We start from the raw sequence: 26,572 nt of genomic DNA on the forward strand, positions 1-26,572 counted from the left end.
CCGCAACATTTGACACTTCTTTGCCTCCATAAAAAACATCTATTTCTTCCAGGTCTTTTGTACGTTTTACGGCAACCCTTCCCACTTCTCCGTGCGACCGTCATGTCATGCTGGCTTCCGTCTGACATAGAGGCATGCCACAGCCAGTATACTGATAAAAAAGTCGTAATCCTGAACAACTAAACAGCACTTCTATGGGCAACTTCCTCGGGCTGAACTGCAGTCCAAATCGCGTCGCTTCCCGGCAGGCGACTGTCTCCAGACCAATTGTTTATTTGTGCCGCTGCGGCGTCGCACCGATTGTCTTCTGGCCGAGCGGTACGACGCGGGCCCTTGGAAGTGCGAGCGCGCGCCCCTCGCTGTTCGAGTCGCGCAAGTTTTCGTTGCGTTTCTCTCCACGAAATACTCTCCGGAGTCCGGACGGCCGCTCTTCCTGTGCGTATTACCAATCCACGTGACGATATTTTCCCTTTTTCGATTGTTGGGAATCTATTTTCTTTTCAAAAAGTTGGTGAAGTCACGTTTCCTTGTCAGGTTTGTTGGTTAATTTGCACAAGACCCGATCATTAGTAGTAAATTAGTATAGTAATATGACTGCGCTTATGCTGCTCATCAAGGCTCTGTGACCTGACTTTACTAGCTAAAGTATCGGATTAGGCGTCTAGGTTTTATCTGATTTTGCGCAAACTTGCTTCATGGCAAACGCTTTATCCCTTTGACAATCATGCTGTACAGACAGACGTAACATCGTGCGTACTATACATGACTCATATCTCCTATGCGCAGTATTCTCAAGGGCAGTTTCCAGTAACGGTTATTCTACAATGACTCCGGTTGGCCTGACAAGAGCCTGTCGATAAAGAGTGCTATCGAACTGGCGTTTGCCAGCCTAGCCTCACCTGAACGTTTGCCTTGTTTGTTTGCTTAAAAACTCCAGAATTTCGCTACAAGAGGCCCGGTGTCGATAAGGCGCTGAGCAATCATGGCTCGTTGCTCGCCAAGTACTTCTAATCGATTAGCAACCGGGCACAGGCGACAAGGCGCGACTGGGCCTGTTTGTCTCTGTCAAAAACACAAACGCTGGGACTCCCGACCCTCAAGCCTTGGGTCACCCAGCACCACCAGCCCACCCCACAAAACGCTCTGAAATTCGACCTTCGCGCTCCTGGAATGCCGTAAAGTTGAAGCGCCGGGCGGGCTGTGGTGGTATGACCTGTTGTTTGTTGATTTATGCGGCCATGCTTAGACGAAGAACCTTTCGGTATGTTTAAGCATGACACGAAAATCACATCACCTTACCTGATACATTTTTGTACACTTGGAAACCAGCACCATCTTTGGGATGCACTGGCTCATAGGCGCTTGGACAAGCTAAGAATGATAATACGGGTTTGGCGAACAACCGCAGCTTCTCACGATAAGGAACTGATCTGATATGGGATGCCTGCTAATCTACATCCGCCGCAGACAGTATAGAAAACAGTGTCAAGCCTTCTCCTGCACTTCCATCAATCAACGCCACCGCATAGCTAACTGGCGGGAACAACAATGTACTTAATCATTTACAAACACCTCGTGCGGACTCGCACATGTCACACCGGTTTCTAATGTTAATAATTAACCGGCGTTTAACAACATAACGCGGTCTCCTTCGCTGCATCTACGACTTGTTCAATAATCAACATATCAATTTTCCCGTGGCAGTTAAAAGCGCTTAAATTTTATTGCGCCTTGGCGTTTGATGTTGGACCACAGTCAACTCTATTGTAATGTGTTGGATGTTCCGTTGCACTGTTTCGAGACTGACTGTTACCTTTTTAGATGGTATTTGTAAGCAAACAAACTTTCATTATACCAACGTCTTCACGATTGGAGTGTGTAGTAACCAGACGAAACAACACAATTTACAACAAAGTGGAAAATGATAAAAATATTGTTTTATTGGATTTAACTATCGATTCAAATTTCCTGCAAACTGCAAGACACGTAAAAAGTATACATTGTGTTTCAACCAAGGGAACCTAGTTATGTAGCTCCACCTAGCGGAAAAATGAATTTTAGTGTTGTTGACTTTGTCAACATCCAGACAGAACAACGGAAGGGTCTTTAAATGCAACACTTATTACCTAGGAATAAGGCACGGAATATTACATGTTTTGAGTCTTACACCGTCGGTAAGTTTAACGTAACTATTGTGCAAAGCAAAAAGTGTAATAATCGTAAAGGTTGCGGATCAAGTTTAGTGTCGGAGGAAGTTAAACAGGGGACAAATTGGTGGCGGTAATAGTCACATAAAATCGTTTTGTTTTGTTCATTAGCACTTCCATTTCCGATTGGAACATTTCCGCCACCTAAACCAAAAAAAATATATCCTATATACTTTACATATCACAAAATATATAAATATTGCAAAGTCAGTTTTACAAATTTTGATATTTTACTTTGCCTTACATTTATAAGCACATACCAACAAAGGTAGAGGTCAGGACAGAAACTACACACACACAAAACAAAAATTTGCTCAGGAATAATCACATTCAATGTTAATTTTTGTGATCTGTATAAATAGGCATTTACCCGTTGTATCGTTAATCCAGTTGGCGTATTCCGACACTCTTGTGTAAATTCCCGGACTTAAACGTTCAGCGCATCCTCGGCCGTAACTTGTTATTCCCTGTTGAACGAGATCACCATTGGCTGCCGGGCAAACCATGGGACCGCCGCTGTCTCCCTGACAAGTATCGACACCACCCTTCATGTACCTAAAAAAAACATTGGACGATAACGATTCGCCAAAGTTACTTCCCCAAAACGGATGGAATAGCTCCATGTGCAATGTATACAACATACCCGGCGCACAGTTGCGACGAAAATATTGTTTGGCCGGCGTACAAAACCGAACACGTATGTGTGCTTATAACAGGAACTTCAGCCTCCATTAAGTTGTCGGGAAAGTCCTGATCGGGTGCTACAGAATAAAGTTTTAGTATTATTATTTTTCAGCGTAATTTAATTATTCTGTGGAGGCCAGCCAAGATTTTGTCTATGATGAAGCAATTTTACCTCATGTTCGACCCATAAATCAACACTGTATGTCCACAGAATAAGTAAAAGCAAATACAAATACCACTGACATGATATGGAACCCCATCCTGTAATATAGCATTTGGTGTCGACTGGCACTTCCACTCCTTGCACGGGAAGCGGCACTGGTTGGATGTTACTGGTATACTGGACTTCTGTACTTGTACGAAGTAAGCTGATGTCATTCTCCAAAGTATCAGTGTTGTAACCTGTGTTGAAAACATTTACGACATGATCATGGTGAATACCACACCTTCGTACGCTTTCACTTGTTGGAATTTTCTTAGCAAGTCTCTGGCGCGAATACCACTGTTTTGTAACGAATTCCTAAAACTTTTTCCAGGTTTTTTTTAACGATCAGCTTGATTTGTAATACGGTTCCCAGGCATAAAGACACTGATGCAGCCAAGCTGGGTCAGCCACTTTTTTCTAACAAGTCGAAGCGAGATAAATTTAGCTTCTGGTGCGGTTTAAACTCACGATCCTTGGGTTACCAGGCCCAATGCTCTACTAACTGAACTAGATGAGCTCAGCGGTTGAACGGGGTATATTGTGTCTCTTAACTTGGCAACCTGCACATATACGCAGGGGATCTCTACCACCATATCTCTACCCATTCTGCTGCGCTTTATGTAATAAAACGGAACAACACCCATGTGTGATTTTGGGCGAATACCAAAAGTTGTGGTCGAAATTCTGCGAAATTTCTAGAGAATTCATCAGTTTGGCTACCGGCTACTAAACAGATAAATTGCGACCTTAAACAGGTAAAGTTTGAAGCTATCACTGATGAAGCACATTTTCTCACCATTGTGTTGGTAAATGGTATGGATTGAATATTCCTTAGCACTCCACTCGGGATTCACCTTGTTTACCGTTCCAAACCTCACCAAGATGTCACCAGCTGATCGCCTTTACAATAAATATAAGGACAAGTCTAGCATTTGTATAAAGATAAGCTTTCACCAAAACTAAGGTTGGTTTGGCGGGTGTCATTTTTACAGGTGCAATAATTTCCAATAATTTTGTCTATAATTTCAGAAATGAGCTCGCCCATAGTCTGTCCTCGGAAGTTAGCACCTAGGGGCTTGAGTACTACTCACCCCTCTGTACAATGTGCCGCAGTTAAAGCCCACCACGACTTGATAAGGGAACAACCACACACTAGAGATACTTGGTTATAAGAAGCCTTTTGTAGAAACATTCCCTGCCAAGGCCAATCACCAAGGTTTGCCTGCTCGCCACCGATGATTTTTGCTTCTGGGCCTGTTAGGTAGCAATTAACAAAGTGATATTTTAAGATTATTTTTTAATTGATAGAGATATTTGTTTGGTAAAAACGTGTAATTGAAAGTACATATTTAATGTTTGTACATTCAGTTGAAACAGGATGTTACCTTCTGCCGGTAAACGTTACGAACTTTAACAACTGATGTATTTTTCGATATTTACAGCAAAAATCTATATCAATGCTTCCAAAATGTACACGTGAAACCAAAACGAAGTACCTGGGATCCTTTGTCCGTTGACCGTAAGCCGGTGACATAAAGCCACGATCAACACAAAGGCAATCCGAATGGACAAAAATCTTCCAGCATTCATGAGTTTAACTGATTGTGATAGACGCCTGATTGTAACAACACTATCGACGTCGGTTCTTTGTTGGAAAACTGTAGGTCTACCCGCGGTTTTCCAGCACTGCTGGGGTTCAGATAAGGCTTCCTTGCCACCAGCAGTATAGCTTTCAATATAAAGGAAGGTCTTGATAATAATGATGTTGTCAGGGCACGGAACCACATGTATCGCAACCGATGTTACTTATTCTGATCAAATTTGGTTTTAGTTAGGTAAGCTGGTTTCGGCTTGCTGGGAATTTTAGCTATATGTCAAAAACATTCTACAGCAAACAAAATCACGCATATGCACACTAGTATAGTTTGGCAGACTTCTCGAATGTTCGTAAATCACCTCAAAACTAATTATTCTCGTAAACCTGACCGTAACAACCACTTACAGCATACGACTATTTTCAACCTTGCTGTCGACAAGAAGCGGAAGTATCTGATCCCATGATGCGAAGTTAATATTTAACAGACAATGTGTCAACATATAAGTGGCAAAGGATCGTTTTCTCCCCTTGCCAATCTCTTCGAATGTATCACGTCATGGCTAACTACCGGGCATTAGTATACATGTACAGTAAGTCCTTGCTTAATCCGAACCCCGAACATCCCAAAACCACGCTAACCGACACAAAACCTAATTCTAGAAAATTATAGTAATTCATTCAATGTATTGATTTGGTTAGTTCGGACACCCGGCTAAAACTACAACATTGAACGAAATACAGTATTTCGGGTAAAGCGATATCTGACCACATTAACGCAACGTACTGTACGCAGGTGTGGCCAAAATTTACCTCATTCTTTGAAGTTAATCCTCAATACTCACTTAAAATATGCAAAGCTCTGAACTGACTGACCAAGATGTCACACTCTATATCCTTTTTAAACGCGACCACTCACACACATGACACCGCTACTTTCTACGCTCCAAATCTCTCCATACTCGTTGCACTTCATTGATCACACATGTTCTCAGGAGAAACATAGTATACCTCGTATCATTGCCGGAATAGTAATTGTAATCACGGTATAGGATATACACTGCACAATATAAATGAATTTAAATTCATACGCTATATCACACGAGTATGATCGTCTAGTATCATTCTACACGTCGTCGCAAGATATTTTAAACTCTTTTAGTTCCTCTTCTTGCGCTTGTATTTTCATTGGAGCAGAAAAGAGCTAAAAAAGAGTTTCAATTTCTCTGAAATGTGCCATGTAATATTTACTGTTACGAAATATCTAAATACCTCTTTCAGTTTTCCGCCTTGCATCCACGTTTTCACCAACTTATACACAGCGTAGCCCGGTATAAATATCGTCGGGATGACACTTATCAAGTGACTGACGTATTCCGCCCACACCGGATATTCGTAATCTTCGTAACTTGGAGGGCTAATATTTGCCATGTAATATACAGCGATTGCCTAAATGTTAAACTGTTGTCAGATAGGAAGATGCTGGGAACAGCATACAGAACATACCGAACACGTTATTGGAACGACATAACTCCAACAGAGCTTCATCCAATATCTTCCCAGTTTTCTCCTTCCAATCATCTCTTCCACTTCTTTCCAGTAACGTTCAAAGCCATACATCCATGCAACCGCAACGCATTCGAACACAACGATCATAACCCAACACCAACCTGCTATGCTGTAATTGCTGTGAAGTTCGAAGGCGTAAACCCCACCCTAGGAAGGTACAATAACAGTTGAGGGCGAGGATGCATATTTCCACAGCAAAAACTTGCCTCTGTAACTAGCGGAAGTCCAAATAAGAAAAATGTTAAGCATAATATGCCTTGAGCCAACTCCCGGCCGTATCGAAACTCCCTCAGTTTGCGGCAATTGTCAAGCAACACTGTTGCCATAGTTTCTTGACACACAAACTAAACGCAAGAGTTTTGTTTGTGTTATCATATACGAGTCATTTTTGTTGCCATTTGCACCGACCTGACTGTCGTAGCCCAGCGAAAGAACCATAACGAAAAACAAAACACACCATATTTGCGGAAACGGGAAGAGTGACAACGTTTCCGGGTATGCGATGAACGCCAGACCAGGCCCTGACGTTGCCACTTGCTCGACAGTTGTGTTCTGCACACAGATAAACTCCGAACTTTGTGCTTACAAGTTTTTAACAAATTTTAAGATATTTTATGTCAACTACGGATCGTACTTGGTAAAAAGCCATGGAGCCGAGAGTGGCGAAGACGGCAATCCCGCCCAACACACTTGTTAGGAAGTTCATTCCGACGACAGTCATTGAATCTCTGTCACAGAAGAATCAAATTATTTGTCTTTCGTTCGAAAGCCTGACTAGGTAAGGTATCGTGTAAACTTCATGTTTACTTTTGTTCCATGTTTAATTTGGTCATGATGGCTGTTTGTTTTTTAACGTTTTTCATTGTTGCATACATTTATTTTACCATGTTCGAAACTGACGCAAGAATAATAAACAAGTGTGTTTCAATTAGGTCATCTCTAAGATAAGGTGAGGGTTTTACCATTTGACCTTAATACAATCCTTATTAGTTTTTTCAAGCGTTGATATACATTGTTTGTGAGTTGCTACCTGAAAAAGTTGTGATGGCGATCGTTGAAACTTCCCAGGGCAATGACAACTCCCAATCCAGGGCCGTTGCTATACAGGGTTTGCGAACAAGCGCTAGCCCAAACCTAAATTAATGCACGACATTTTATCGCAAGATGGTAAAAAACGTATGCGAGGTACCTGCCTTTAGGTCAGCAAGGCGTGACATGTCGGGAACTAAAAAATACTTTAGTCCCTCGATGGCGCCAGTGAGCATGGTGCTTCGAATTAGAATGGCTATCAACAGAGGGAACGGCAATGTGGCTGTCACGTAAACAACCTGAAAGAAGTCTTGTCAATTATGCATAGTATAGCCATACTCAAAAGGTTTTAATGTAGGCTCACACCCTAATTGTGACAGAGTTGAAGATGGGAAGTAAGAATAATAGCCAAATTACAGTGGACTCTCGCCCATGTGAATGCAGGCAATTAAAAAAAATTCCCCCATTGCAGTCTGAATTCGAGATGCTGATTCGGATTGTAATCCGCCCGTTGGGTAAGCCTGGTATAATATGAAAGGAATGAGCTTTACCTTCGCAGACCAGCCGATGCCTTTGAATGTGGCGAAGTACAGTCCTGCCCAAACGAGACAGAGATACAATGCCAAATCCAACTGTATCGAGCCTACGTCATCGATCCCTTTCGATATATGGAGCACTTCATACCTATATGGAAGAAAATATATTCTAAAATAATTTTTCCGATCCGTTGTTTCTCCCACGTTTCTATACCTCCAATATTCAGTGGCGGCCGAGGTCAAGTTTTTGTTGGTTGTTGAAAAGTTCTGCGTACTTTCGTTGCCTAGGTTACGGAACGTTACGCATTCGGGTGTGTTCCACACATTGTTGCAACTTGCCCAGGGGAGATTTGCGGAGAAACTGTTTACGAGATACTTTACGGCCCAAGCCAAGATCACTGGGTAGGAAACGCTGGAGTTGAGCAGCATGACAAATTGTGCTATTCCAATGCCTGGGGCATATAAATATGAAATTCAAAGAAATCCACTATCGTGCTACTTTTTATAACATGCCAAGCTAACTTAACTAAACAACAATCACATATTGAAAGTGCGCAAAGTATGTGGAATGTTTGGACGTAAAATCAGTTGTACATATAGGTTTCGGATGAAATAAGCTCTCAAGGAAGAAAAAAAAAACGAATAAACAGGGTGAACTATTGATTAATGTAGATTGTTTTGTGTTGCATATTTACCCTTTAAGATCGGGCATAACGACCAACTTTGCAGCAATCCTCGGCGAAGGCGTTGACCAAGTGATGTGTCGAGTACAAGACATGGAGCGGAGATTGTAAATGCGAAGATCGCGTAGGGAATGATAAACGCCCCTAAAATGAAAAGACGTTTCGTTATTCAGCAACGAGGTTGAACAATATGTTCTGTTTTGTTTTTCGGAAAAACCGCGCACGATGTTTTTGCAAAACAATGTCTGCTCGAAAGAGAAACAACTGACAGTTTCCTGTATCGGCGACATGTTTCCTTCTTGTTGTAACGCTTAAAAATCCCTTAACGTTAGCACTGTTTGTACACATACCTCCTCCGTTCTTGAAGCAAAGGTAGGGAAATCTCCACACATTTCCAAGTCCCACGCTGAAGCCGACGGCCGCAAAAACAAAATCCCACGATTTAGCCCACGTTGGTCTACGCTTTTCATCCGTTTGCCTTGTTTTGGAATTTTTTTTCTCAGTCATATCTGCGTTAACCTCCTACACACAGTTGCCTGTACAGTTCTACTGGCAGCGAAACATGAAGTGCTGATGATAACCTAGGTTTTTATTGTTTCGTTTTAGGCCAAAAAATAGTATAGTTAGTCATATGTTATGTTGCTTTCAACACTTTACATATTAGTCAAATGCCTTGAATTGATTCAATTTTACCAAAGTTTGCAGAAAATGCCTAACCGTCCTTATAGCCAATAACTTTTATTACGTCTTTGGTTCAATTATAATAGTACTTTGTTCCGAGCCCATTGCTTGTGTAAACACACTTTGCATCAAAATATAGAGTGCCCATCTCATGCTAAATGATACGACGAAAAATGACACATCGCCCAAACTCTTTTCTTCACGGTTGCATTGAGTTTATGATTTTCTTAATAGTAATTTTACTTTAATGTCCTCGCAACTCTCTTGTTTTGCTCTGTTGCCTCGAGCACGTATTGCATTCGTCACAAAATAACGACCCCAAAGCTGCGGAAATGAAAAAAAAGGGAGGCACTAGCATTGCGTTTTAGGCATTGCAAATAGCGTTGGTGGTCCATGTTTCTGCTGACAATTGCCTCAGTGTAGAAATGCACTGATATTTTAGGAATGTTAATACGACTTGTCGCAAGTCCTTTGCGTCATAATAATACCGGTATGTATTTTACTGAGCTTGACATTGCAGTCGTTTCTACGACACACACACACACAAAATGCCACATTTGGCTGCCGGAAATCAACGAATTTTAGGTGCGTGATAGCTAATGACCTCTACGAAATGACATATTTGTTTGAACTGAAAAGCATATTGGTCTTTATATGCAGTAATATTTCATGCAATAGCATGATTGGCAGGATCGCCCCACTGCGCAGATCCGTGCTTGGCGATCACAGCTATCGTTTCGCGATCATCAGGTTTGCAGGCTTGGCAGCGCAGACATTGCAGTCTAGCTGGATCACCCACTTTTTCCTGACAAGTCGGAGTAAGATTTGAAAAATCAAGCTCCTGGTGAGGTTTGAACTCGCGACCCTGGGCTAACCAGGCCCAACGCTTTACCAACTGAGCTACAGGAGCTCAGTGGTTTAACGGGGTATATTGTGGCCAAGGTACACTGATGCACAAGCGCACAACTTGCCAGGCAACCTTCACATATACGTAGGGGATCTCTACCACCATATCAGATAACGCAGTAATATTTCATGCAATGACATGATTGGCAGGATTGCCCCACTGCGCAGGTCTTTGTTTGGCGATCACCTTGGCCACAATATACCCCGTGAAACCACTTAGCTCATGTAGCTTGGTTGGTTGAGCGTTGGGCCTGGTTGGCCCAGGGTCGTGGATTCAAACCTCACCGGCAGGTCGATTTTTCAAATCTTGCTCCTACACTGTGGCCGATCCATTGCCTGGGCTGTCAAGCCTGCAAACCGAAATGTCTTTATATATTTCTTACTATCCTATAATCAATCTTTCATTTAGTGTCGAAAACGTAAGATGAAAATGAACTAATTTTCTGCCACGTATTACGCTAATTGTACGGAATAAGAAAAATGTGTTATTACGAGAACAAAATTTAATATATTTGAGGCAATCGTATAGCGCCTCAGAAGCATTACAATATTTTGTGATGCTTTTTTTTCGTTTGCAGTTATTACGATTACTTCAATAATTTATTATGGCACTTACGATGGACAAATTTCTATCAGTTGAATGCAATTTTGTGTTTATAAACTATTGCAAGTGGGTTCCAAATACTAACCAAAGGAGCTTCATGAATAAACCCTAAGGGGCCAACTGGACGGCCAAGAATCCTGATGCGCCACACCGTCTGCACGCCCTCTCTGGGTCCTGTTTGCTGTTTTATGACCATAGAGATCTGTAACTAATAAAGTTGTTGTTGACCATTTTTGAAACCGCTGCGGTTGCTTGATGACGACACTGCAACCATCTTATAATTACCAAGCTGAAATGTCCTACGTCATCACCATAAAGGCAACCACTGAGTTGTGCAATATGTTCAGAGTATACTATGGTTCAATACATGTGTGTGTGTAAGGAAATCCTGTTTCCCATGTGAACTGTTACGTGCTTGTTCATTCTACGTCATTACCATAAACGCAACCAGTGATTTGTGTAGTATGTTCAATGCAACGTATGTCGCAATAGGTAACGCTTTAGGTTAGACGTAAAAGCATCATGCATCGGCTCTAATGTTCATTTTGTCACAAGAGAAGCAGCGTTAAAAACAGGAAATTAATCAATTAGCTAAATAGGAAAGTCCACTCACGTTACATGTTACGCCACGTACTATATATACCGTATATCTTCTTTTTAAACACAAATGTTGGTATTCCGTCACTGACGTTTATAGATAGATTTATTAATTTCATCATTCAACTAAAAATCAAATGTATCTTTAAAAGGCAAATTTTTATCCGAAAAGATTGAGGTTAAAGGCTTCTGCATCTTGCCACAAAAATAACAACAAAACAAACATAATTATGTTAAAAATACAGCACAGACTCACAAAATAAGGTCAGTCATGGGTTATATTTGCTGTACGAAAAACACAGATATATGTTCGTGTAAAAAGTTTGCGTTAAGTTTCTTTCAGAAACGTTTGCGGTAAAGTTTTAAACCGTATATCGTTGTATATTACAAACAAGGATATGGAGCAGTTAACACATAGTCTTTAGAGTGACCTCATAATTGAATTGGTCTTCGTGAAAACTAAATTTCATCTACCTACGCAGACAGATTACGACTGAAAATACTTTCTTGCCTTGGTGAAGCAACCCACTATATTCTATATAAATAAGTAATGTTCGTTCTTTCCAATTAATTATATGTACATTTATTATTCCAAGGTTTCGAAAATGTGAACATTTGTCCGTTTGAACATTGAATTTAAATGGAACACGATTCGATTTAAGACATATATATACATTTAACAGTCAAGCTTTTTGTTGCGTTGGCTGGTCACAAGTAGAACAGACACGAAAAAAATCGGAAAATTTACACAAATTTTCAAGTTTCTTGCCAAAAAAACATGATTCCATGTTGTTGTATTTTATACCGTGCCTATAACTGTAATCAAAACAATTTATTTGTCGAAACTGGTAGACCAATTTAAATATACATGTTAAAGACTTGGATAGAAATATGAAAATTGGAAAAATAGTTCTCTGAGTTTATTGATTTCCATGTGGTGTGGGCATATTACCCACTGGGATGCGCTATTGTGCGCCTCGAATGTTTCCCGGGATGTTGGTGTTCGGAATTTCTAAAATCAGAAACAACATTTCTGATTTGGATCAGTGGCGTTTTTTTATTTTCGCATGATATATCACCTTGAATCGTCATTGGGTTCATTTGAAATACAGCAGGTTGGTGATAATTGGGTACAGTTTGCTGGTTGTTTGCCGAGTGAACAACCTGTCCATGGTTCGCAGGTACCTGCTGTAGCAGAATAAATTTATTCATAATTTGTAATAGTATGAAATGGAAAAGCTACTCACCTGAGGTTGGATCAAGCTAATGCAACCGGAAAACAGAACACAACAGTCATTTGAACCCAAGTCGATCCGCATTAAAATTTAACTTTTAATTGCCAAGTCGGCGCTTACCCCAAGAACCAGGCTAATCTGTTTGTTTCGTTTAATATTCTCTGAGCCGAGACCTGGGTTAGCAACTTCCATAACCACCGCCTGGTTCTGTATCGGAACAGCTTGACTTTGCATTTTTCAGCTAGATTTTCAAACACTGGTTAAAAGTATCTGATTGCAAAAGAAGGAGAAGTTCATGAAAGTCTACGTAGTTTCATGCAGTCTGTGATCGCCAAACAATAACATGCTTATTACGTTGCACAACTTTCAAAACACCCAAAAATGACGTGTCGCATGCGTGCTGGTGAATTGAACTGCTATAACCTATCTGTATTTTCCCACCCTAACATGGTGTGATTGATAGTGTGCAACTGCCATAGAGACCGGAAATAAGCAACAATGAGTAGTGGAAGTCACATGCCTGGTTTCTATATGCGTCAAAAATTCATTCCTACTGTTCTCTAGGGTTTTTTCCATAGACCTCTGATCGAAATTTTAAAATAGCTTCCGTAAACACTGTATGCTAGCGCTCAATGCAAAATAAACTGACTTGTCGAGCGGTTAGATGAATTGCACTGCTTTAATGACTTTGAATTTTGACCAAAACTTTCTGTGACAACGGCAAACAAAATTATCGAAAGAAAAATGTTAGGTTGATGATACTTGGTGTTAAAAACATGATTCCAGCAAATACTGCACCCACAACCGAGAATGCCATGTGGCAGTTGACCTTAAATAACAACATGTGTGTATGTTATTTACAGGTACTTACATCCCCTTTTTCTTGTAATTAAAGCTTTTGGACTTTTTTTTTAGAATAACAACTACAAGGCAGCAATTGTGTTTTAAATTCAACTTAACTCAATAGTCGTCGGGGAAGCATGTCTTCGTTTTCGTTTTATTTTATTTTACAAATATTACGACAGCATTGCCATTCGTTATCTGTCTATGTAGGTAGATGAAAGCAAGTTACATCTTGAATAAAAAAGAGTCGTATCATCAACCTAACATTTTCCTTCTGATAATTTTCTTAGGCGTCACAGCAAGTGTTTGTTAAATTTCACATCTGGCCGCTCGACAAGCCAGTATATTTTGTATTTAGCGCTAGCGTACAGTTTGCGGAAGCTATGTCGAAATTTCCATCAGACGTCTATATAGATGAAAACCCTGCAGAACAATAGGAATGAGTTTTTGACGTATAGAAATAGGCAACAATGTGTAGCGAAAGTGACATGGCTGGTTTCTATGCGTCGAAAATTCATTCCTATTGTTATGTAGGGTTTTCATCTATAGACCTCTGAACGCAGGCGCTCTGTGACAACGCCAAACAAAATTATCGAAAGGAAATATGTCAGGTTTATGATACAACTGTTTCGAAGTCAAGTTGTAATTTATATACATCTACCAACATGGACAGAATACGACCGACAATAATGTCGTAATATTTGCAAAATGAAACGAAACAAAAGATTTTTTTAATTTCTGATCTAACAGCGGCAAACCTGAAGCTTGGTGAAGCAACCCACTATATTCGACTTCCAATTTGTTATATTTGTTTTTTTCCAAATGTTATATGTACATTTATTATTCCAAGCTTTAAAAATGCAAGGAGTTTGTTACGTTAGCTCGTCACAAGTACAGACACGAAAATAATCAAGAAATGTACACAAACACATGTTTCCCTGAAAATATTCACATGGAATGTATACGGTTTGCACAGGATTTTGGTGGTAATTACAATATACAATGCAGTCTTAAACAACAAGATTTTCGTCCAAGCAACATGATTCTATGCTGCTGCATTTTTACCATGGCTACCCGTAATAAAATATAAATTCTCTATTGAAATAAGTAGACCAATTTCAAATCAATATTGAAAGATTATTTTGACAAATTTTTGAAACGATGTATAGTTTTTTATGTTCATTGATATCTGTACACGCTTTCTCTTCGTTCAAACCCCGTAGGACGGAGGTTTATCGCCTAATGATTCGTATCCAGTGCTGCTTGATGAAAATGCCTCTCTCATCTTTGCATTGCCGCCAGGGCCGGTCGCTTGCGTCACCTGACTTCCATGTGGTTCGGGTATATTACCCACTGGGTGGTGCTGTTGTGCGCTTTGAAAACTTCCCGGCATGCGGGTGTTCGGAATTTCTAAAATCAGAAACAATACTTCAAATTTAGCTGCTTTTAGTGGCGTTTTAAATCTATTTAAGATATATTACCTTGAATCGTCATTGGGTTCATTTGAACTACAGCAGGTTGGTGATAATTGGGAACAGTTTGCTGGTTGTTTGCCAAGTAAACAACCCGTCCATGGTTCGAAGGTACCTGCAGTAGCAGATTAAGTCATGATTGGTTAAATTGTTCAATGGAAAAGATACTCACCTGAGGTTGGGTCGAGCCACAGCAACCGGAGCACACAGCACAACATCCATTTGAATCTAAGTCCATTGGCGGGGCACAGCAGCAGAGACTAGCGCTGGTGATGCAAAGTATTATCGTAATGAAACTTAATACTGCAATGGTATATTCAATTCCACTTCCCACGTCGTAGGACCAATGCTGCATGCAATAAAAGCTTTTTTCTAATGTTTTATTTACATACCTTATTGGTTACATGTGAAGTGTTGTAATTGAGAAATTAACAACAGTAAACTGTGGGTTTTAAATTTTCAGGGATCCAGACTTTTACCGGCACAAGAAAGCAATGTACAATTAAGAAGTGGATTTGTTTAAAATTAATTTCTGGTTTTCAAAATGCCTACCCAACCTGGTATGTGATTCCCACTGGTATTGCTATTGAAAACATGGTTCCAGCAAATACTGCACCCACAATTGAGAATGCCATGTGGCAGTTGACCTAAATAACAATATAAACTTGATGAATATATATACAGGTGCATCATTTTGTTTCTGTAATCAAAGTCTTTTCACTTACCAAGCAAGGAGTAACTCTTTTCTTTCCGCAGACAATTCCCAACACACCACCGATAACCAACTGAAAACACAGTTTTGCTTATTTACTTATATTTTCGAGTAAGAACTTCATACAGGGCAGCAATTGTGTTCTGAATTTAACTTAACTCAATGGTAGGGGAGGCTATTAATTCCCATCCATATTTATGTGCTTTTCTTCTTTTTGGCGGCAGTAACATTTCGGCATATCTTTGTTTTCTTTTTAATTTACAATTATTGCGACATTGTTGTCGTGATCTGTCTATGTAGGTTGATAAATACAAATTAAATCTTGAATAAAAAAGAGTCATATCATCAATTTTCCTTCCGATAATTTTCATAGGTCTTGCCATTGCCAGAGCAAGTTTTTGTTAAATTTCACAGTCATTAGAGTAGAGCAACTCGTATTGCCGTTCGACACACAGCCAAAATATATTTTGCATCAAGCGCTATTGTGCAGTGTTCGGTAGCTATGTCTAAATTTCGATCAGAGGTCTATAGATAAACCCTACAGCCGTCTTTTGCAGTGTTGCCAGGTACAATTTTCTAAAACCGCCCAACGCCTTGTCAAAACTTGCCCAAAAAACGCCCAAACAAGAAATTTCTAAAACAAGCCCAAAACCAGCCCAAATTTACTTTGACTTAGCTTAAAATCGACAACTGTTAGTGAATTGTTGCACTCGGTAGCTTTAACCTACCGCGGTTACGTTTTTTCACATTTGGTTCTAACCATGGCGCTAGACGAAAATTGCCAACTGCGAAACGAAAATTGCCAACTTGAAAAAAACATCGCAGCTATCCCAGGTCTTCTAAGTCTTACCCATACGCCACCCCACAAGCCTTCTCCAATGTTTCCCGATGAGTAATATTTACGGCTAGCGCCGCTGTGAGGGGGTCCAAGTACCACAATGCCCAACAGACAGCATATCAGCCCGATAATTGTTTCTGTAATCTGAAAAATTTGGGTAATATAGTTTTTCATAAGTAGAGAATGATGATTTGCAAAGATATACAAAACATTAACAATGTATACGACTTAACATTTGATATAACATGAAAAAAATAATAATGTTCATTAAAATTAGGTATTTTAATTGCCCCACTATGTTTCAACTTTCAAAAACTTTTAAATAAATTAAATCAAGATGGAAAATTTGGTTACTAAGTTGCAACTTACCCCAAGGGCACGGATATTTCTTTTGTTTCGTTTAATTTTCTCTGAAATAAGACCTGGGCTAACAACTTCCATAACCACTACCTGGTTCTGATTAGGAACGGCTTGACTTTGCATTTTTCAGCTAAATTTTCAAACACTGGGTAAAACTTTCTGATTGCACTAGAAGGAGAAGTTCATGAAATTTTACGTAGTTTAATGCAGCTTTAAATCGTCAAACAATTAATAGGCAAATTACATTTTCAAAACACCTCTTTTTTACATATTTCTATTCGACTTAAGCATATCACACTTTAATCTGAAATCTGGATGTTCTGCTCAACGATAATTGAAATATAACTGCGCAGACTGACGTGTCATGGGCGTGATGAATTGCTCTGCTAAAATTACTATCTGTATTTTTCCACTATAAATTAATGTGATTGATGGTACATTTCCACCTTAGTATAGAGAAGTCAAATAAGCAACACTGAGTGGCGCTGACATGGCTGGGTTCTATGCCTACGTAAATAAATTGGTAGTTGTCCGGTAGGGTTATTATCTATAGATCTTTAACTAGATTCTGATATTTGTCATAGCTACTGAACACTGTACACTATAGCGCTTTATACAAAATATACTGGTTGTGTCGAGTAATACGAATTTCTATTTTATGTGATGAGCACAGATGAAATAATTCACCTGGCATTGACATTAAAGCATTTGTGCCCTATTCTAATTACAAATGTTTTGTCGCATAGTTCGTTCGTGGAACAAAACTTTTAAGTTTCGCGCCATATTGCGAGAGCGAGGCGAGAGTTTTAAATTTCAAGCTTGATAAATGTGAAGACTGCCATTAATCAACGCAACTAATGAGATACAATAGGTGGAACCTGTCTAATGAGGTTTAATGAGTCGATGCATTGTGCACGGTTTGCAGCAATTAATAAGGTTTAATTTTATTTTCGTCAAAGCAATACAAACGCACCCTAAAATTTTTTTTTAATTCGGATCTATAGAGATGGCACCATAAAACCAAATATAAAAGATCATAGATTCCTGTACAAGGTTTTTTTGCTTACAATATATGTGTAATTCTGCTCTTTATGTCTTAAACAGGATAGTAGAACAAATTATCTCGGCGCCGTTGACATCTTCGTTGTTTCGGCGTCACTGCACTTGCTGATGTGCGCCACCAGTGGGTTTTTTTGTTGTGGGGATCAATTGGTGGTTGGGTGTGTTGTCGTGAACCTTTAAAGAGTAAAGATCCTGGGAGGTTGGTTTTAGAAATTCCTAAAATTGCAAGGTTCGTTTCGATACCGCACAAGATAGATGTTTGCACTTTAGCTGAAGATACGCGTGGATGATTTGTTACCTTAACCTTTGGTGTGATTTCTACGACAGAAGATGGAAAGATAGAAGCAGTGTTCTGGTTGTTCATCATGTACACAACTCGCACCTCACTCACTGGCACCTGCTGTACAACCATGGCTGTTGTAAATTATTCACTCTTTATCATCTTACTTATTTGTTAAGCTTGTTCACCCGAGGTTGGGAAGGGACGCAGCAACATACAGCACAACACTCATTTGATCCTAAGTCTATCGGTGGGTTACAGCAACAGAGGCTGGCGCTGGTAATACATAGTACCATGGCGATAAAACTCAACGCAGCAGTGGTGAATTCAATTCTACATTCCAAGATGTACATTCCCCCACGCATCTGCAATGAAAGCGCTGAATTGTATTATGTCCACATATGCTTTATTACGTCGAAAAACGTATAACGTGTTTAGGTAAAATTGTTTTCGAAACACTTTTTGTTTGTGTGACATTAGTTCAAGTTGTATAACATATGTGTCAATGGATAGAAACGAATTAAACTGGTCAAAACACAAAAGCAGATAGAAGTCACACAGTTTTATGGTTATTATTCGGCTGAAGAAGATATTTACCCAAGGTAAATAAGTGAGTCCGGATTGTAAGGCTGTTGAAAGCATAATTCCTGCAATTACTGCACTCACAATCGAGAAAACCATGTGGCAATTAACCTGTAATAAAATAACAGCATAACAGCAGGCTACTGTGTTTCAACACTAACTACGGCATTTAGGTGCAAGTTACTTTGGTGGAAGAGTCTGGGCTTCTCAACGAGATATATTTAACTTACCAAGCAACGTGAAAGACTTTTTTTTTTGTTGGGAAATCCCAAACTGCCGCTGATAATAATCTAAATGGTATATAATACAAATGCATTAGAATAACATTTAAATTGATTAGAAATATGAACGAAAAAATCCAATCAGTACCAACACACCGCCAAACACGGGGGGATAGAGATCAAAATCGTATGGGAACAGGTGCTTGGGTTTGTAAGCGCGTAAACCAGCTCCAACGAACCCCAAGATAAGGCAAAGAAAGCCAAGGAATACTTCTGCAATCTAAAGAATACAATTTAACGTTTTTCATATTTGAATGAAAACAATTCCAATATGTTACAATGGCGTCACTGACAAAACCCAAACATGAGTAAAACCCGAGAGTGCACAGCTTAAAAATGTTTATGAAATGTAAATTACAAAATGTTTTTACTTAATGGAAGGGTTTCAGAAAAACTTCGATATATTTATAGTATTGTTTCCTTTATATTTTGGAACGTCAAATGTCTAAAATTTCGAAAGGTGCCAATGACGTCACACTGCGACAAGAATCGAATCTGTTTCCAAGGATAGCAACCGAATTGCCAGGGCAGAATTTTAGTCTTACCCCAAGGGCATGTACATTTCTTTTGTTCCGCTTAAGTCTGGCTGAATTAAGACTTTGGTTCACCTCCTTTATAATCAATGCTTGTTTGTCAGTCGGTACAGATTGACTTTCCATTTTTGATATTTTTTCGTCCAATAACTGCAAAAGACAATCTGAAAAGTTTCTTTCGCTAAAAAAATTATTTTTTCAAATTAGTTTTAACCAATATTGTATTGTGCACCACTCGCACAAATACCCTGTTCATTTGTTAAAAATCTCCTGTTACTGATTGCAAAGTGTTGATTCAAAAGATTCTGCGTCCAACCTGTTGATCTAATTGAATGTAATTAACCTTTCATACCAGCTGATGAAACCTGGACACCGAGACAATGTGAACAACTGTCTTCAAATTCATGCGTGTTTTTGTTACTTCACTAAGTATAAAAGCATCTTTGAAATTCCAAATCATACTAAGAAATGAAGATAATGTGGTTATTTGCGATGTGTTGAACTTACCCCGGGGCGTACAAATTTTATTCATTTCGCAAAAATTGTTTGTTAATCGCCACAGATCGACTTTTCATTTTTGAACTTTACGGCAAACTAACAATTTTAAAACCACCGAAACAATTCTTCGTAAAGTTTTTTCCAACAATGGTTATATGAAATAATCAGCTTAGACAAGTCGATTTAGATGCATTTTTATCGGTTTCAATTATTTAAAAGTAAATTTAAGAGTTTAATTTATTGCAACGTATGTCAATTCGCCATAATCTTAAAGCAGACCGCGGCAGCGGGGAGTTGGGGAAAATCAGCTGCATTTAACAAGATGGGAGCTAACAAAACTTTGTCAACTTTCATGTTCAATATGATTTGTCTTCAAATGGACATCTTATAAACAGGCGGCGTATCAATGAAAGCCAGAAGCAAAACATGCGTAATTACAATTATGTCTATTATTGTTCTATTTGAGCAATCATAGCCTTTAGGCTTAAATTTCTTATTGACGTCACAACCTGTATGCTCCATGGCAAATTTTTTTGAGAAATATTTCTGCTTTAAAATAAATGATCTTTCCACAGACCACTAAGATAAATTATTCTTAAATCATATTGTGTAAGCTGCATACCGATGGCCTCTGTTTCGACCTATAAGGTCTCATCAGTGCAGTTGCATCTGTATGCAGCTTACACAATTCATATTATTGGCTCCACTTTGCTGAAACCATATTTTTCAAAAAATACTTTCTAAACGTGACCAGGATGAACACAAAAACATCCAAGACACCTCAATTTCATAATAAATTTTTGCCATTAGAGCTTGACCAGTTTTGAATCAGTGTTCTCCTGATTGTGTATTGTAGAGTTGTGTACGGCTTTTAATGTTCTACCTTACAGGATGGGCATCCTAAGTAAGACTTGTTACATTCTTCCATCATGATTACTTTTTATCTGTTTGAATTTGAGGTGGTTGCATGGTGGTGGTTGTAGTGTGGCCTGCTTTCCCTTTGTTTTTTGGCAATGCATTTATCACATAGATCGTCCAAAACTTTAACTTCATTCCTTCGACGTGTCGCTTAACGGGACACAAGGCGTGAGTTTTAAACTTTGTGTTTAAAAATTGTTTTCGAAGCACTTTTTGTTTGTAGGAAATTGGTTTAATCAGTATATCTTATATATCAATTTTGCATTTTTCCAATAATGAGTTTACACCCAAAGCAGAATCACCAAAACAATCCAATATTGTGTGTAGTTTTAACAATGTGTGTGAACAACGTGAAATTTGTTTCGCCAGCAACGTTAAAAAAAAGAACTTCATTGTTCATGAGGAGGATGCCAGAAACATTGCAACAACTTTTTGTCTAGTTCGGCACCGCGTCACGAGACTCTTTAAAGATAAGTTTGCTATTTGGCAGCCCAGAATTTTGCCTCAAGGCTATAATTCCGACACGTTGCGTGCGTCTTGGTAGACTTGTGTAAAGATATGCTTTGCAAAGACAATATACTATATCCGTAGGGCTTGCTAAGTTACATTACAAAACAATATTTAAACTGTTAATCCGAAAACATATAATGGAACTATTTGCACATGTTTTAACACGTCGACAGCATTTCGTAGATTGCAAATGTCTGTACAAGCGCTAATTTCCGATATGTAAAACTTACCCCAAGGGCATATATACTTTTCTTGTTTCTATTGATTTTTGCAGAATTAAGAGTTGGACTCTCATCATCCGAAAGCAATGCTTGTTCGTCGATTGGCACAGATTGGCTTTTCATTTTTAACATTTGCGACAAAATAGCAACAAAAGAATATGCCCAAAACCTAATTTCGCAAAAACAACAAACAAACAGTTTCTTTAGTCTCCTAAAGACGCATTGTTATCGTATTTCAGATTTTAAGCAAAGTAATAAAGCGAGTTAAAATTAACGCCATACCAGCAACGTTTGTCCTGAAACTAATGGCAGCGTCGAAGAAAAAGGCAAAAAAGCCTGCGTTCAAACTTTTTGACAAGATTAAGTTTATTCAATATGAATTATCTTCGTTCTGACCACTGACATTAAACAGTATATTATTTATAGTCGGAAACAATAATTCCGTTCGTTGTTCATCTGGTGATCATTAATACAAAGCTTGCATGAACAGGCTTTAGGAAAAATGTGTTTTCAGTTAGAAGCAGTCGTAGCCTGAAGGCATAAGCTGTGTAATTACGTAGCAAGTCATGTCAAAATTACTCGACTGAAATACGTGTTTTTTTTTAATTTATAAATCGTCCTATTGTTGACTGGCAACTTTGCTCCCATGTTTTATGCCACTGCAGTGGTTAACAGTGATTCCTAGAACTGACCTTAGAAGACCAATTCCCAGAAGACACTTTCTAATTTTTCGCATATATGTATATATGCCATCAGCATTCACCTTGAGGGCGAATTATATTCACGTACGTCATTCCTAGCATAAAAATCAAAACGTAATAAAAATTTCCGGGACCTGGGATGGTTTTTTATGAAAGTGGTAATTAACAAAAAAATTGACAAAATAATCCACCTCAAAAAATACGCAGTAATATTACATGCAATGGCATGATTGGCAGGATTGCTCCACTGCGCAGGTCCTTGCTTGGCGATCACAGCTAACGTATCGCGATCATGAGGTTTTCGGGCTTGGTAGCCCAGTCAATGCAGCCTCGCTGGATCAGCCACTTTTTTCTGACAAGTCGGAGCGAGATTTGAAAAATCTAGGTGCTTGCGCACCAGTGCACCTTGGCCACAATATACCCTAGCGAAACCACTGAGCTCATGTAGCTCAGTTGGTAGAGCGTTGGGCCTTGGTTAGCCCAGGGTCGTGAGTTCAAACCTCACCGGGAGCTTAATTTGTGCACAGCCTGTATGCTCCATGTCAAAATTATTTGAGAAATATTTGTGCTTTAAAATAAATGATCTTTTCACAGAGCACTAAGATAAATTATTCTCAAATCATATTGTGTAAGCTGCATGCAGGTGGCCATTGTTTTGACCTATAACGTCTCATCAGTACAGTTGCATCTGTATGCAGCTTACACAATTCATATTATTGGCTCCACTTTGCTGAAACCATATTTTTCAAAAATTACTTTTTAAAATTGACCAGGATGAACACAAAAACATCCAAGACACCTCATTTTCAATATAAACTTGCCATTAGTGCTTGAGCAGTGTTCAATCAGTATTCTCCTGACTGTATTGTAGATTTGTATACGGCTTTTGATGTTCAGGATGGGCATGGGAGTCCCACCACAGAATCCTAAGTAAACCTTGTTATCTTCTTCCCTCATAATTCCCTTTTATCTGTTTGACTTTTAAGTTGCTGCATGGTGGTGGTTGTAGTGAGGCCTACTTTCCCTTTGTACTTCGGCAATACTTTTATTACATAGATCGTCCAAAACATTATTTCGACATGTCCCTTTACGGGACACAAGGCAAGAATTTTAAACTTTGTGTTCAACAGTTGTTGTGAAAACTGTCCTCAATTGACGCAGCCGTTGAAATGCAACAGGTTAAACCTGCCAAATGAGGCCTAATGGGTCGACACACTGTACACGGTTTGCAACAGATAATAAGGTTTAATTTTATTTTCGTAAAGCAATATAAACGCACGTTATCAATTTTTATTCAATCCGAATGTGTATAGACATGAGACCACAAACCAAACATTTTTTCGTGTGAAAAAGGTCATAGATTTCTCTACAAGTTTTTTTCTAAATTATAATAGAAGCATAAATCTGTTATATATGTTTTAGTCAGGATAGTAGAACAAATTAGATTCTGTTTTCTTCGTTGTTTCGGCGTCACTGAACTTGCTGATGTGCGCCACCAGTAGGTCTTTTGTAGTGGGGATCAATTGGTGGTTGGGTGTGTTGTCCTGAACCTTCAAAGTACTGATCCTGGGAGGCTGGTGATCCTAAAATTGTGCATCGAACTTTGTTATTCGTTGTTATTCCTTGTTATATTTTGTGCCATACTGTATTTACATCGCGTACATGCGCATATGGTATTTTTGGGTAATCGCTTCGTTTCTCCCTGACATATGGAAAATCTCTTACATATTGGAAAATCGGCTTTGGGTTTAATAATCAAATCGATGTTTAAATAATCCTGTCCATGTTACTATTTATTTAATTTCAATAATCGTATATATACGATGGCCGCAAGTCACGGTAGCGAAGACGAAGACAAGGGGAGAAGGAAAAGGATACGCAATCGAAGCATAACTCTCGTCGCTGCATTTAGCGTTCTATGTTGTGATTAAAGGTATGTTTTATTGTTCGTCAATTAAAAGGTCGCAAAGACAGTTGTTGTAAAATTGTTTAATAGTCATAGGAGTCGAGATACACGGAGTGTTATCTTTTTGCAAACATGAGACGTCCCTGCAATTGCAAGGTTCGTTTCGATCCCGCACGAGATAGATTTTTGCGCTGTCGCTGAAGATACGTGTGGATGATTTGTTACCTTGTATAAACTTTGGTGTGATTTATACGATTGAAGATGGAAGAATAGGAGCAGTGTTCTGATTGTTCATCATGTACACAACTCGCACGTCACTCTTTGGTACCTGCTGTACAACGCTGGCTGTTGTAAATTATTCACTCTTTACCATCTTACTTGTTTGTTAAGGCTACAGTTATTTGATTCCAGGTCTACCAGTGGCGTAAAGCAGCAGAGACTGGCGCTGACAATGCAAAGTATCATGGCGATAAAACTCAATGCAACAGTGGTGAATTCAATTCTACGTTCCCAGCTGTATGATATCTGCAATGTTAGCACTTTAGTTATATTCTGTCCACATTTGCTTAGTTATGTTTTCGAAAAAGTTACATTTAATGCGTTTGGATAAAACTGTTTTCGAAACACTTTTTGTTTATACAAAATTGGTTCAAATAGTATAACATTTGTATCAGTGGGTTGAAACGAATTGAACAAGTCAAAACACAAAAGCAGATGAAAGTCACACAGTTTTAAGGTTATTAATCGGTTGAAGAAGATATTTACCCAATGTCCATAAATGAGTCCGGATTGTAAGGCTGCTAAAAACATAATTTTTGCAATTACTGCACTGACAATCGAGGAAGTCATGTGACAATTAACCTGTAATAAAATAACAGCATAGCATCAGACTACTGGGTTTCAACACTAACTACGGCATTTAGGTGCAAGTTACTTTGGTGGAAGAGTGTGGGCCTCTTTACGTTATAGCAACGAGATATATTTAACTTACCAAGCGACGTGAAGCAACTATCCTTTTGCTGGCAATTCCCAAAGCGCCGTTGATAACGAACTAAATGCATCAGAGTAATATTTAAATTGATTGGAAATATGTACTTAAACAAATCCAATCAGTAAACCTTACCCACACACCGCCCCACAAGCCTTTCCAAGGATTGATGTAACTGAAGTAGAAATTTAAAACGTATGGGAACAGGTGCTTGGGGTTGTAAGCGCGTACACAATATGCAGCTATCCCCAAGATAAAGAAAAGGATGCCAAGGAGTGCTTCTGCAATCTAAAACATACAATTATGCAACTTCCACATTTAATTGAAAACAATAGGATACAATGGTGTCACAGCCAAAACTCCAACATAAACACAACACGAGAGTACCCGACCTAAAAAATGTTTTCAAAATGTAAATTACACGGAAGGACGCAGAAGTAATACCACGCTTTCGCATAGCATCAAGGCAGGATCGCCCCACTGCGCAGGCCCTTTATATTTGGCGATCACAGCTCTAATATTATTGTTAGCCCAGGGTCGTGAGTTCAAACCTCACCGGGAGCTCGATTTTTCAGATCTCGCTCCGACTTGTCGGGAAAAGTGGCTGATCCAGCTTGGCTGCAATGCCTTGGCTGCGAAGCCTGTGAACCTTATGATCGTAATATTAGAGCTGTGATCGCCAAATATAAAGGGCCTGCGCAGTGGGGCGATCCTGCCTTGATGCTATGCGAAAGCGTGGTATTACTTCTGCGTTGTCTGATTACGGTGGTGGAGATCCTCTACGTTGTGAAGGTCGCCTGACAAGTTGTGCGCTTGCGCACCAGTGTACCTTGGCCACAATATACCCCGTGAAACCACTGAGCTCCTGTAGCTCAGTTGGTAGAGCGTTGGGCCTGGTTAGCCCAGGGTCGTGAGTTCAAACCTCACCGGGAGCTCGATTTTTCAGATCTCGCTCCGACTTGTCAGGAAAAGTGGCTGATCCAGCTTGGCTGCAATGCCTTGGCTGCGAAGCCTGTGAACCTTATTACACGGAAGGATTTGTGAAACATTTTAATCTATTTATAGTAATAATCAAAGTAGAGCCAATAATATGAATTCTGTGAGCATTGTTTCTACCTATAAGGTGGCCATCTGTCTGCACAGGACAGACTTAATTTTTTGTAGTGTTCGCTTTATATTTTGTAGTAAAATCTCCACAATTTTGGTCAATGACGTCATACTGCGCCAAGAATCGCAAAATGAAATGCAAGAATTTTTTACAAATAGGATTTCACATGTTTGCCGCAAAAGACACACGCGTTAAATGTGAAACTTACCCCAAGGGCATATATATTTCT

At 39.3% G+C, this 26,572-nt stretch overlaps 4 protein-coding genes, 1 long non-coding RNA gene and 2 other non-coding genes across 10 annotated transcripts; 2 read left to right on the top strand and 5 right to left on the bottom strand.

Annotated features, from left to right (window-relative positions):
* Nucleotides 1-2,110: 2,110 nt before the first annotated feature.
* Nucleotides 2,111-4,785, bottom strand: LOC145889803 (mite allergen Der f 3-like). The gene is made up of 7 exons (XM_082980838.1): nt 4,593-4,785; nt 4,188-4,350; nt 3,893-3,996; nt 3,135-3,293; nt 2,851-2,968; nt 2,578-2,762; nt 2,111-2,351 (listed from the first exon to the last, which is right to left on the bottom strand). Exons 1-7 carry the CDS (start codon nt 4,684-4,686, stop codon nt 2,164-2,166), a joined length of 1,011 nt encoding a protein of 336 aa, XP_082836964.1. The 5' UTR covers nt 4,687-4,785; the 3' UTR covers nt 2,111-2,163.
* Nucleotides 4,786-5,816: 1,031 nt separating this feature from the next.
* Nucleotides 5,817-9,014, bottom strand: LOC145890059 (sodium- and chloride-dependent GABA transporter 3-like). Its single transcript, XM_082981100.1, has 12 exons — nt 8,858-9,014; nt 8,520-8,651; nt 8,039-8,276; nt 7,840-7,972; nt 7,453-7,587; nt 7,290-7,393; nt 6,894-6,987; nt 6,668-6,811; nt 6,466-6,603; nt 6,197-6,406; nt 5,963-6,139; nt 5,817-5,894 (listed from the first exon to the last, which is right to left on the bottom strand). The coding sequence occupies exons 1-12, from the start codon at nt 9,012-9,014 to the stop codon at nt 5,817-5,819; spliced, it is 1,740 nt and encodes a 579-aa protein (XP_082837226.1).
* Nucleotides 9,015-11,995: 2,981 nt separating this feature from the next.
* Nucleotides 11,996-12,777, bottom strand: LOC145888587 (uncharacterized). Of its 2 annotated transcripts, none has more exons than XR_014399442.1 (3): nt 12,651-12,777; nt 12,375-12,483; nt 11,996-12,307 (listed from the first exon to the last, which is right to left on the bottom strand). It is a non-coding gene; the product is annotated as an uncharacterized LOC145888587 (long non-coding RNA). The 2 variants fall into 2 exon arrangements; XR_014399443.1 differs by having other exon boundaries at nt 12,543-12,682.
* A 1,806-nt stretch (nt 12,778-14,583) lies between these two features.
* On the bottom strand, nt 14,584-16,954 carry LOC145890060 (membrane-spanning 4-domains subfamily A member 8-like). The gene is made up of 7 exons (XM_082981101.1): nt 16,765-16,954; nt 16,408-16,539; nt 15,571-15,630; nt 15,403-15,492; nt 15,018-15,194; nt 14,855-14,960; nt 14,584-14,783 (listed from the first exon to the last, which is right to left on the bottom strand). The coding sequence occupies exons 1-7, from the start codon at nt 16,876-16,878 to the stop codon at nt 14,584-14,586; spliced, it is 879 nt and encodes a 292-aa protein (XP_082837227.1). The 5' UTR covers nt 16,879-16,954.
* Nucleotides 16,955-17,692: 738 nt separating this feature from the next.
* Nucleotides 17,693-21,805, bottom strand: LOC145889594 (uncharacterized). Of its 3 annotated transcripts, none has more exons than XM_082980575.1 (8): nt 21,650-21,805; nt 19,506-19,643; nt 19,049-19,180; nt 18,910-18,969; nt 18,695-18,790; nt 18,286-18,462; nt 18,116-18,214; nt 17,693-17,991 (listed from the first exon to the last, which is right to left on the bottom strand). In XM_082980575.1, exons 1-8 carry the CDS (start codon nt 21,770-21,772, stop codon nt 17,911-17,913), a joined length of 906 nt encoding a protein of 301 aa, XP_082836701.1. In that variant the 5' UTR covers nt 21,773-21,805; the 3' UTR covers nt 17,693-17,910. The 3 variants fall into 3 exon arrangements, with proteins under 3 accessions (XP_082836701.1, XP_082836700.1, XP_082836702.1); XM_082980574.1 differs by having other exon boundaries at nt 18,116-18,217; XM_082980576.1 differs by lacking the exon at nt 21,650-21,805 and adding an exon at nt 19,810-19,967 and having other exon boundaries at nt 18,116-18,217.
* Nucleotides 21,806-22,779: 974 nt separating this feature from the next.
* On the top strand, nt 22,780-22,854 carry Trnap-ugg (transfer RNA proline (anticodon UGG)). Its single transcript has one exon. It is a non-coding gene; the product is annotated as a tRNA-Pro (tRNA).
* A 3,242-nt stretch (nt 22,855-26,096) lies between these two features.
* Trnat-ggu (transfer RNA threonine (anticodon GGU)) lies at nt 26,097-26,170 on the top strand. Its single transcript has one exon. It is a non-coding gene; the product is annotated as a tRNA-Thr (tRNA).
* The last annotated feature ends 402 nt before the right edge of the window (nt 26,171-26,572 follow it).

The sequence above is a fragment of the Ascidia mentula genome, chromosome 2, assembly GCF_947561715.1.
Source record: "Ascidia mentula chromosome 2, kaAscMent1.1, whole genome shotgun sequence".
NCBI lineage: Eukaryota > Metazoa > Chordata > Ascidiacea > Phlebobranchia > Ascidiidae > Ascidia > Ascidia mentula.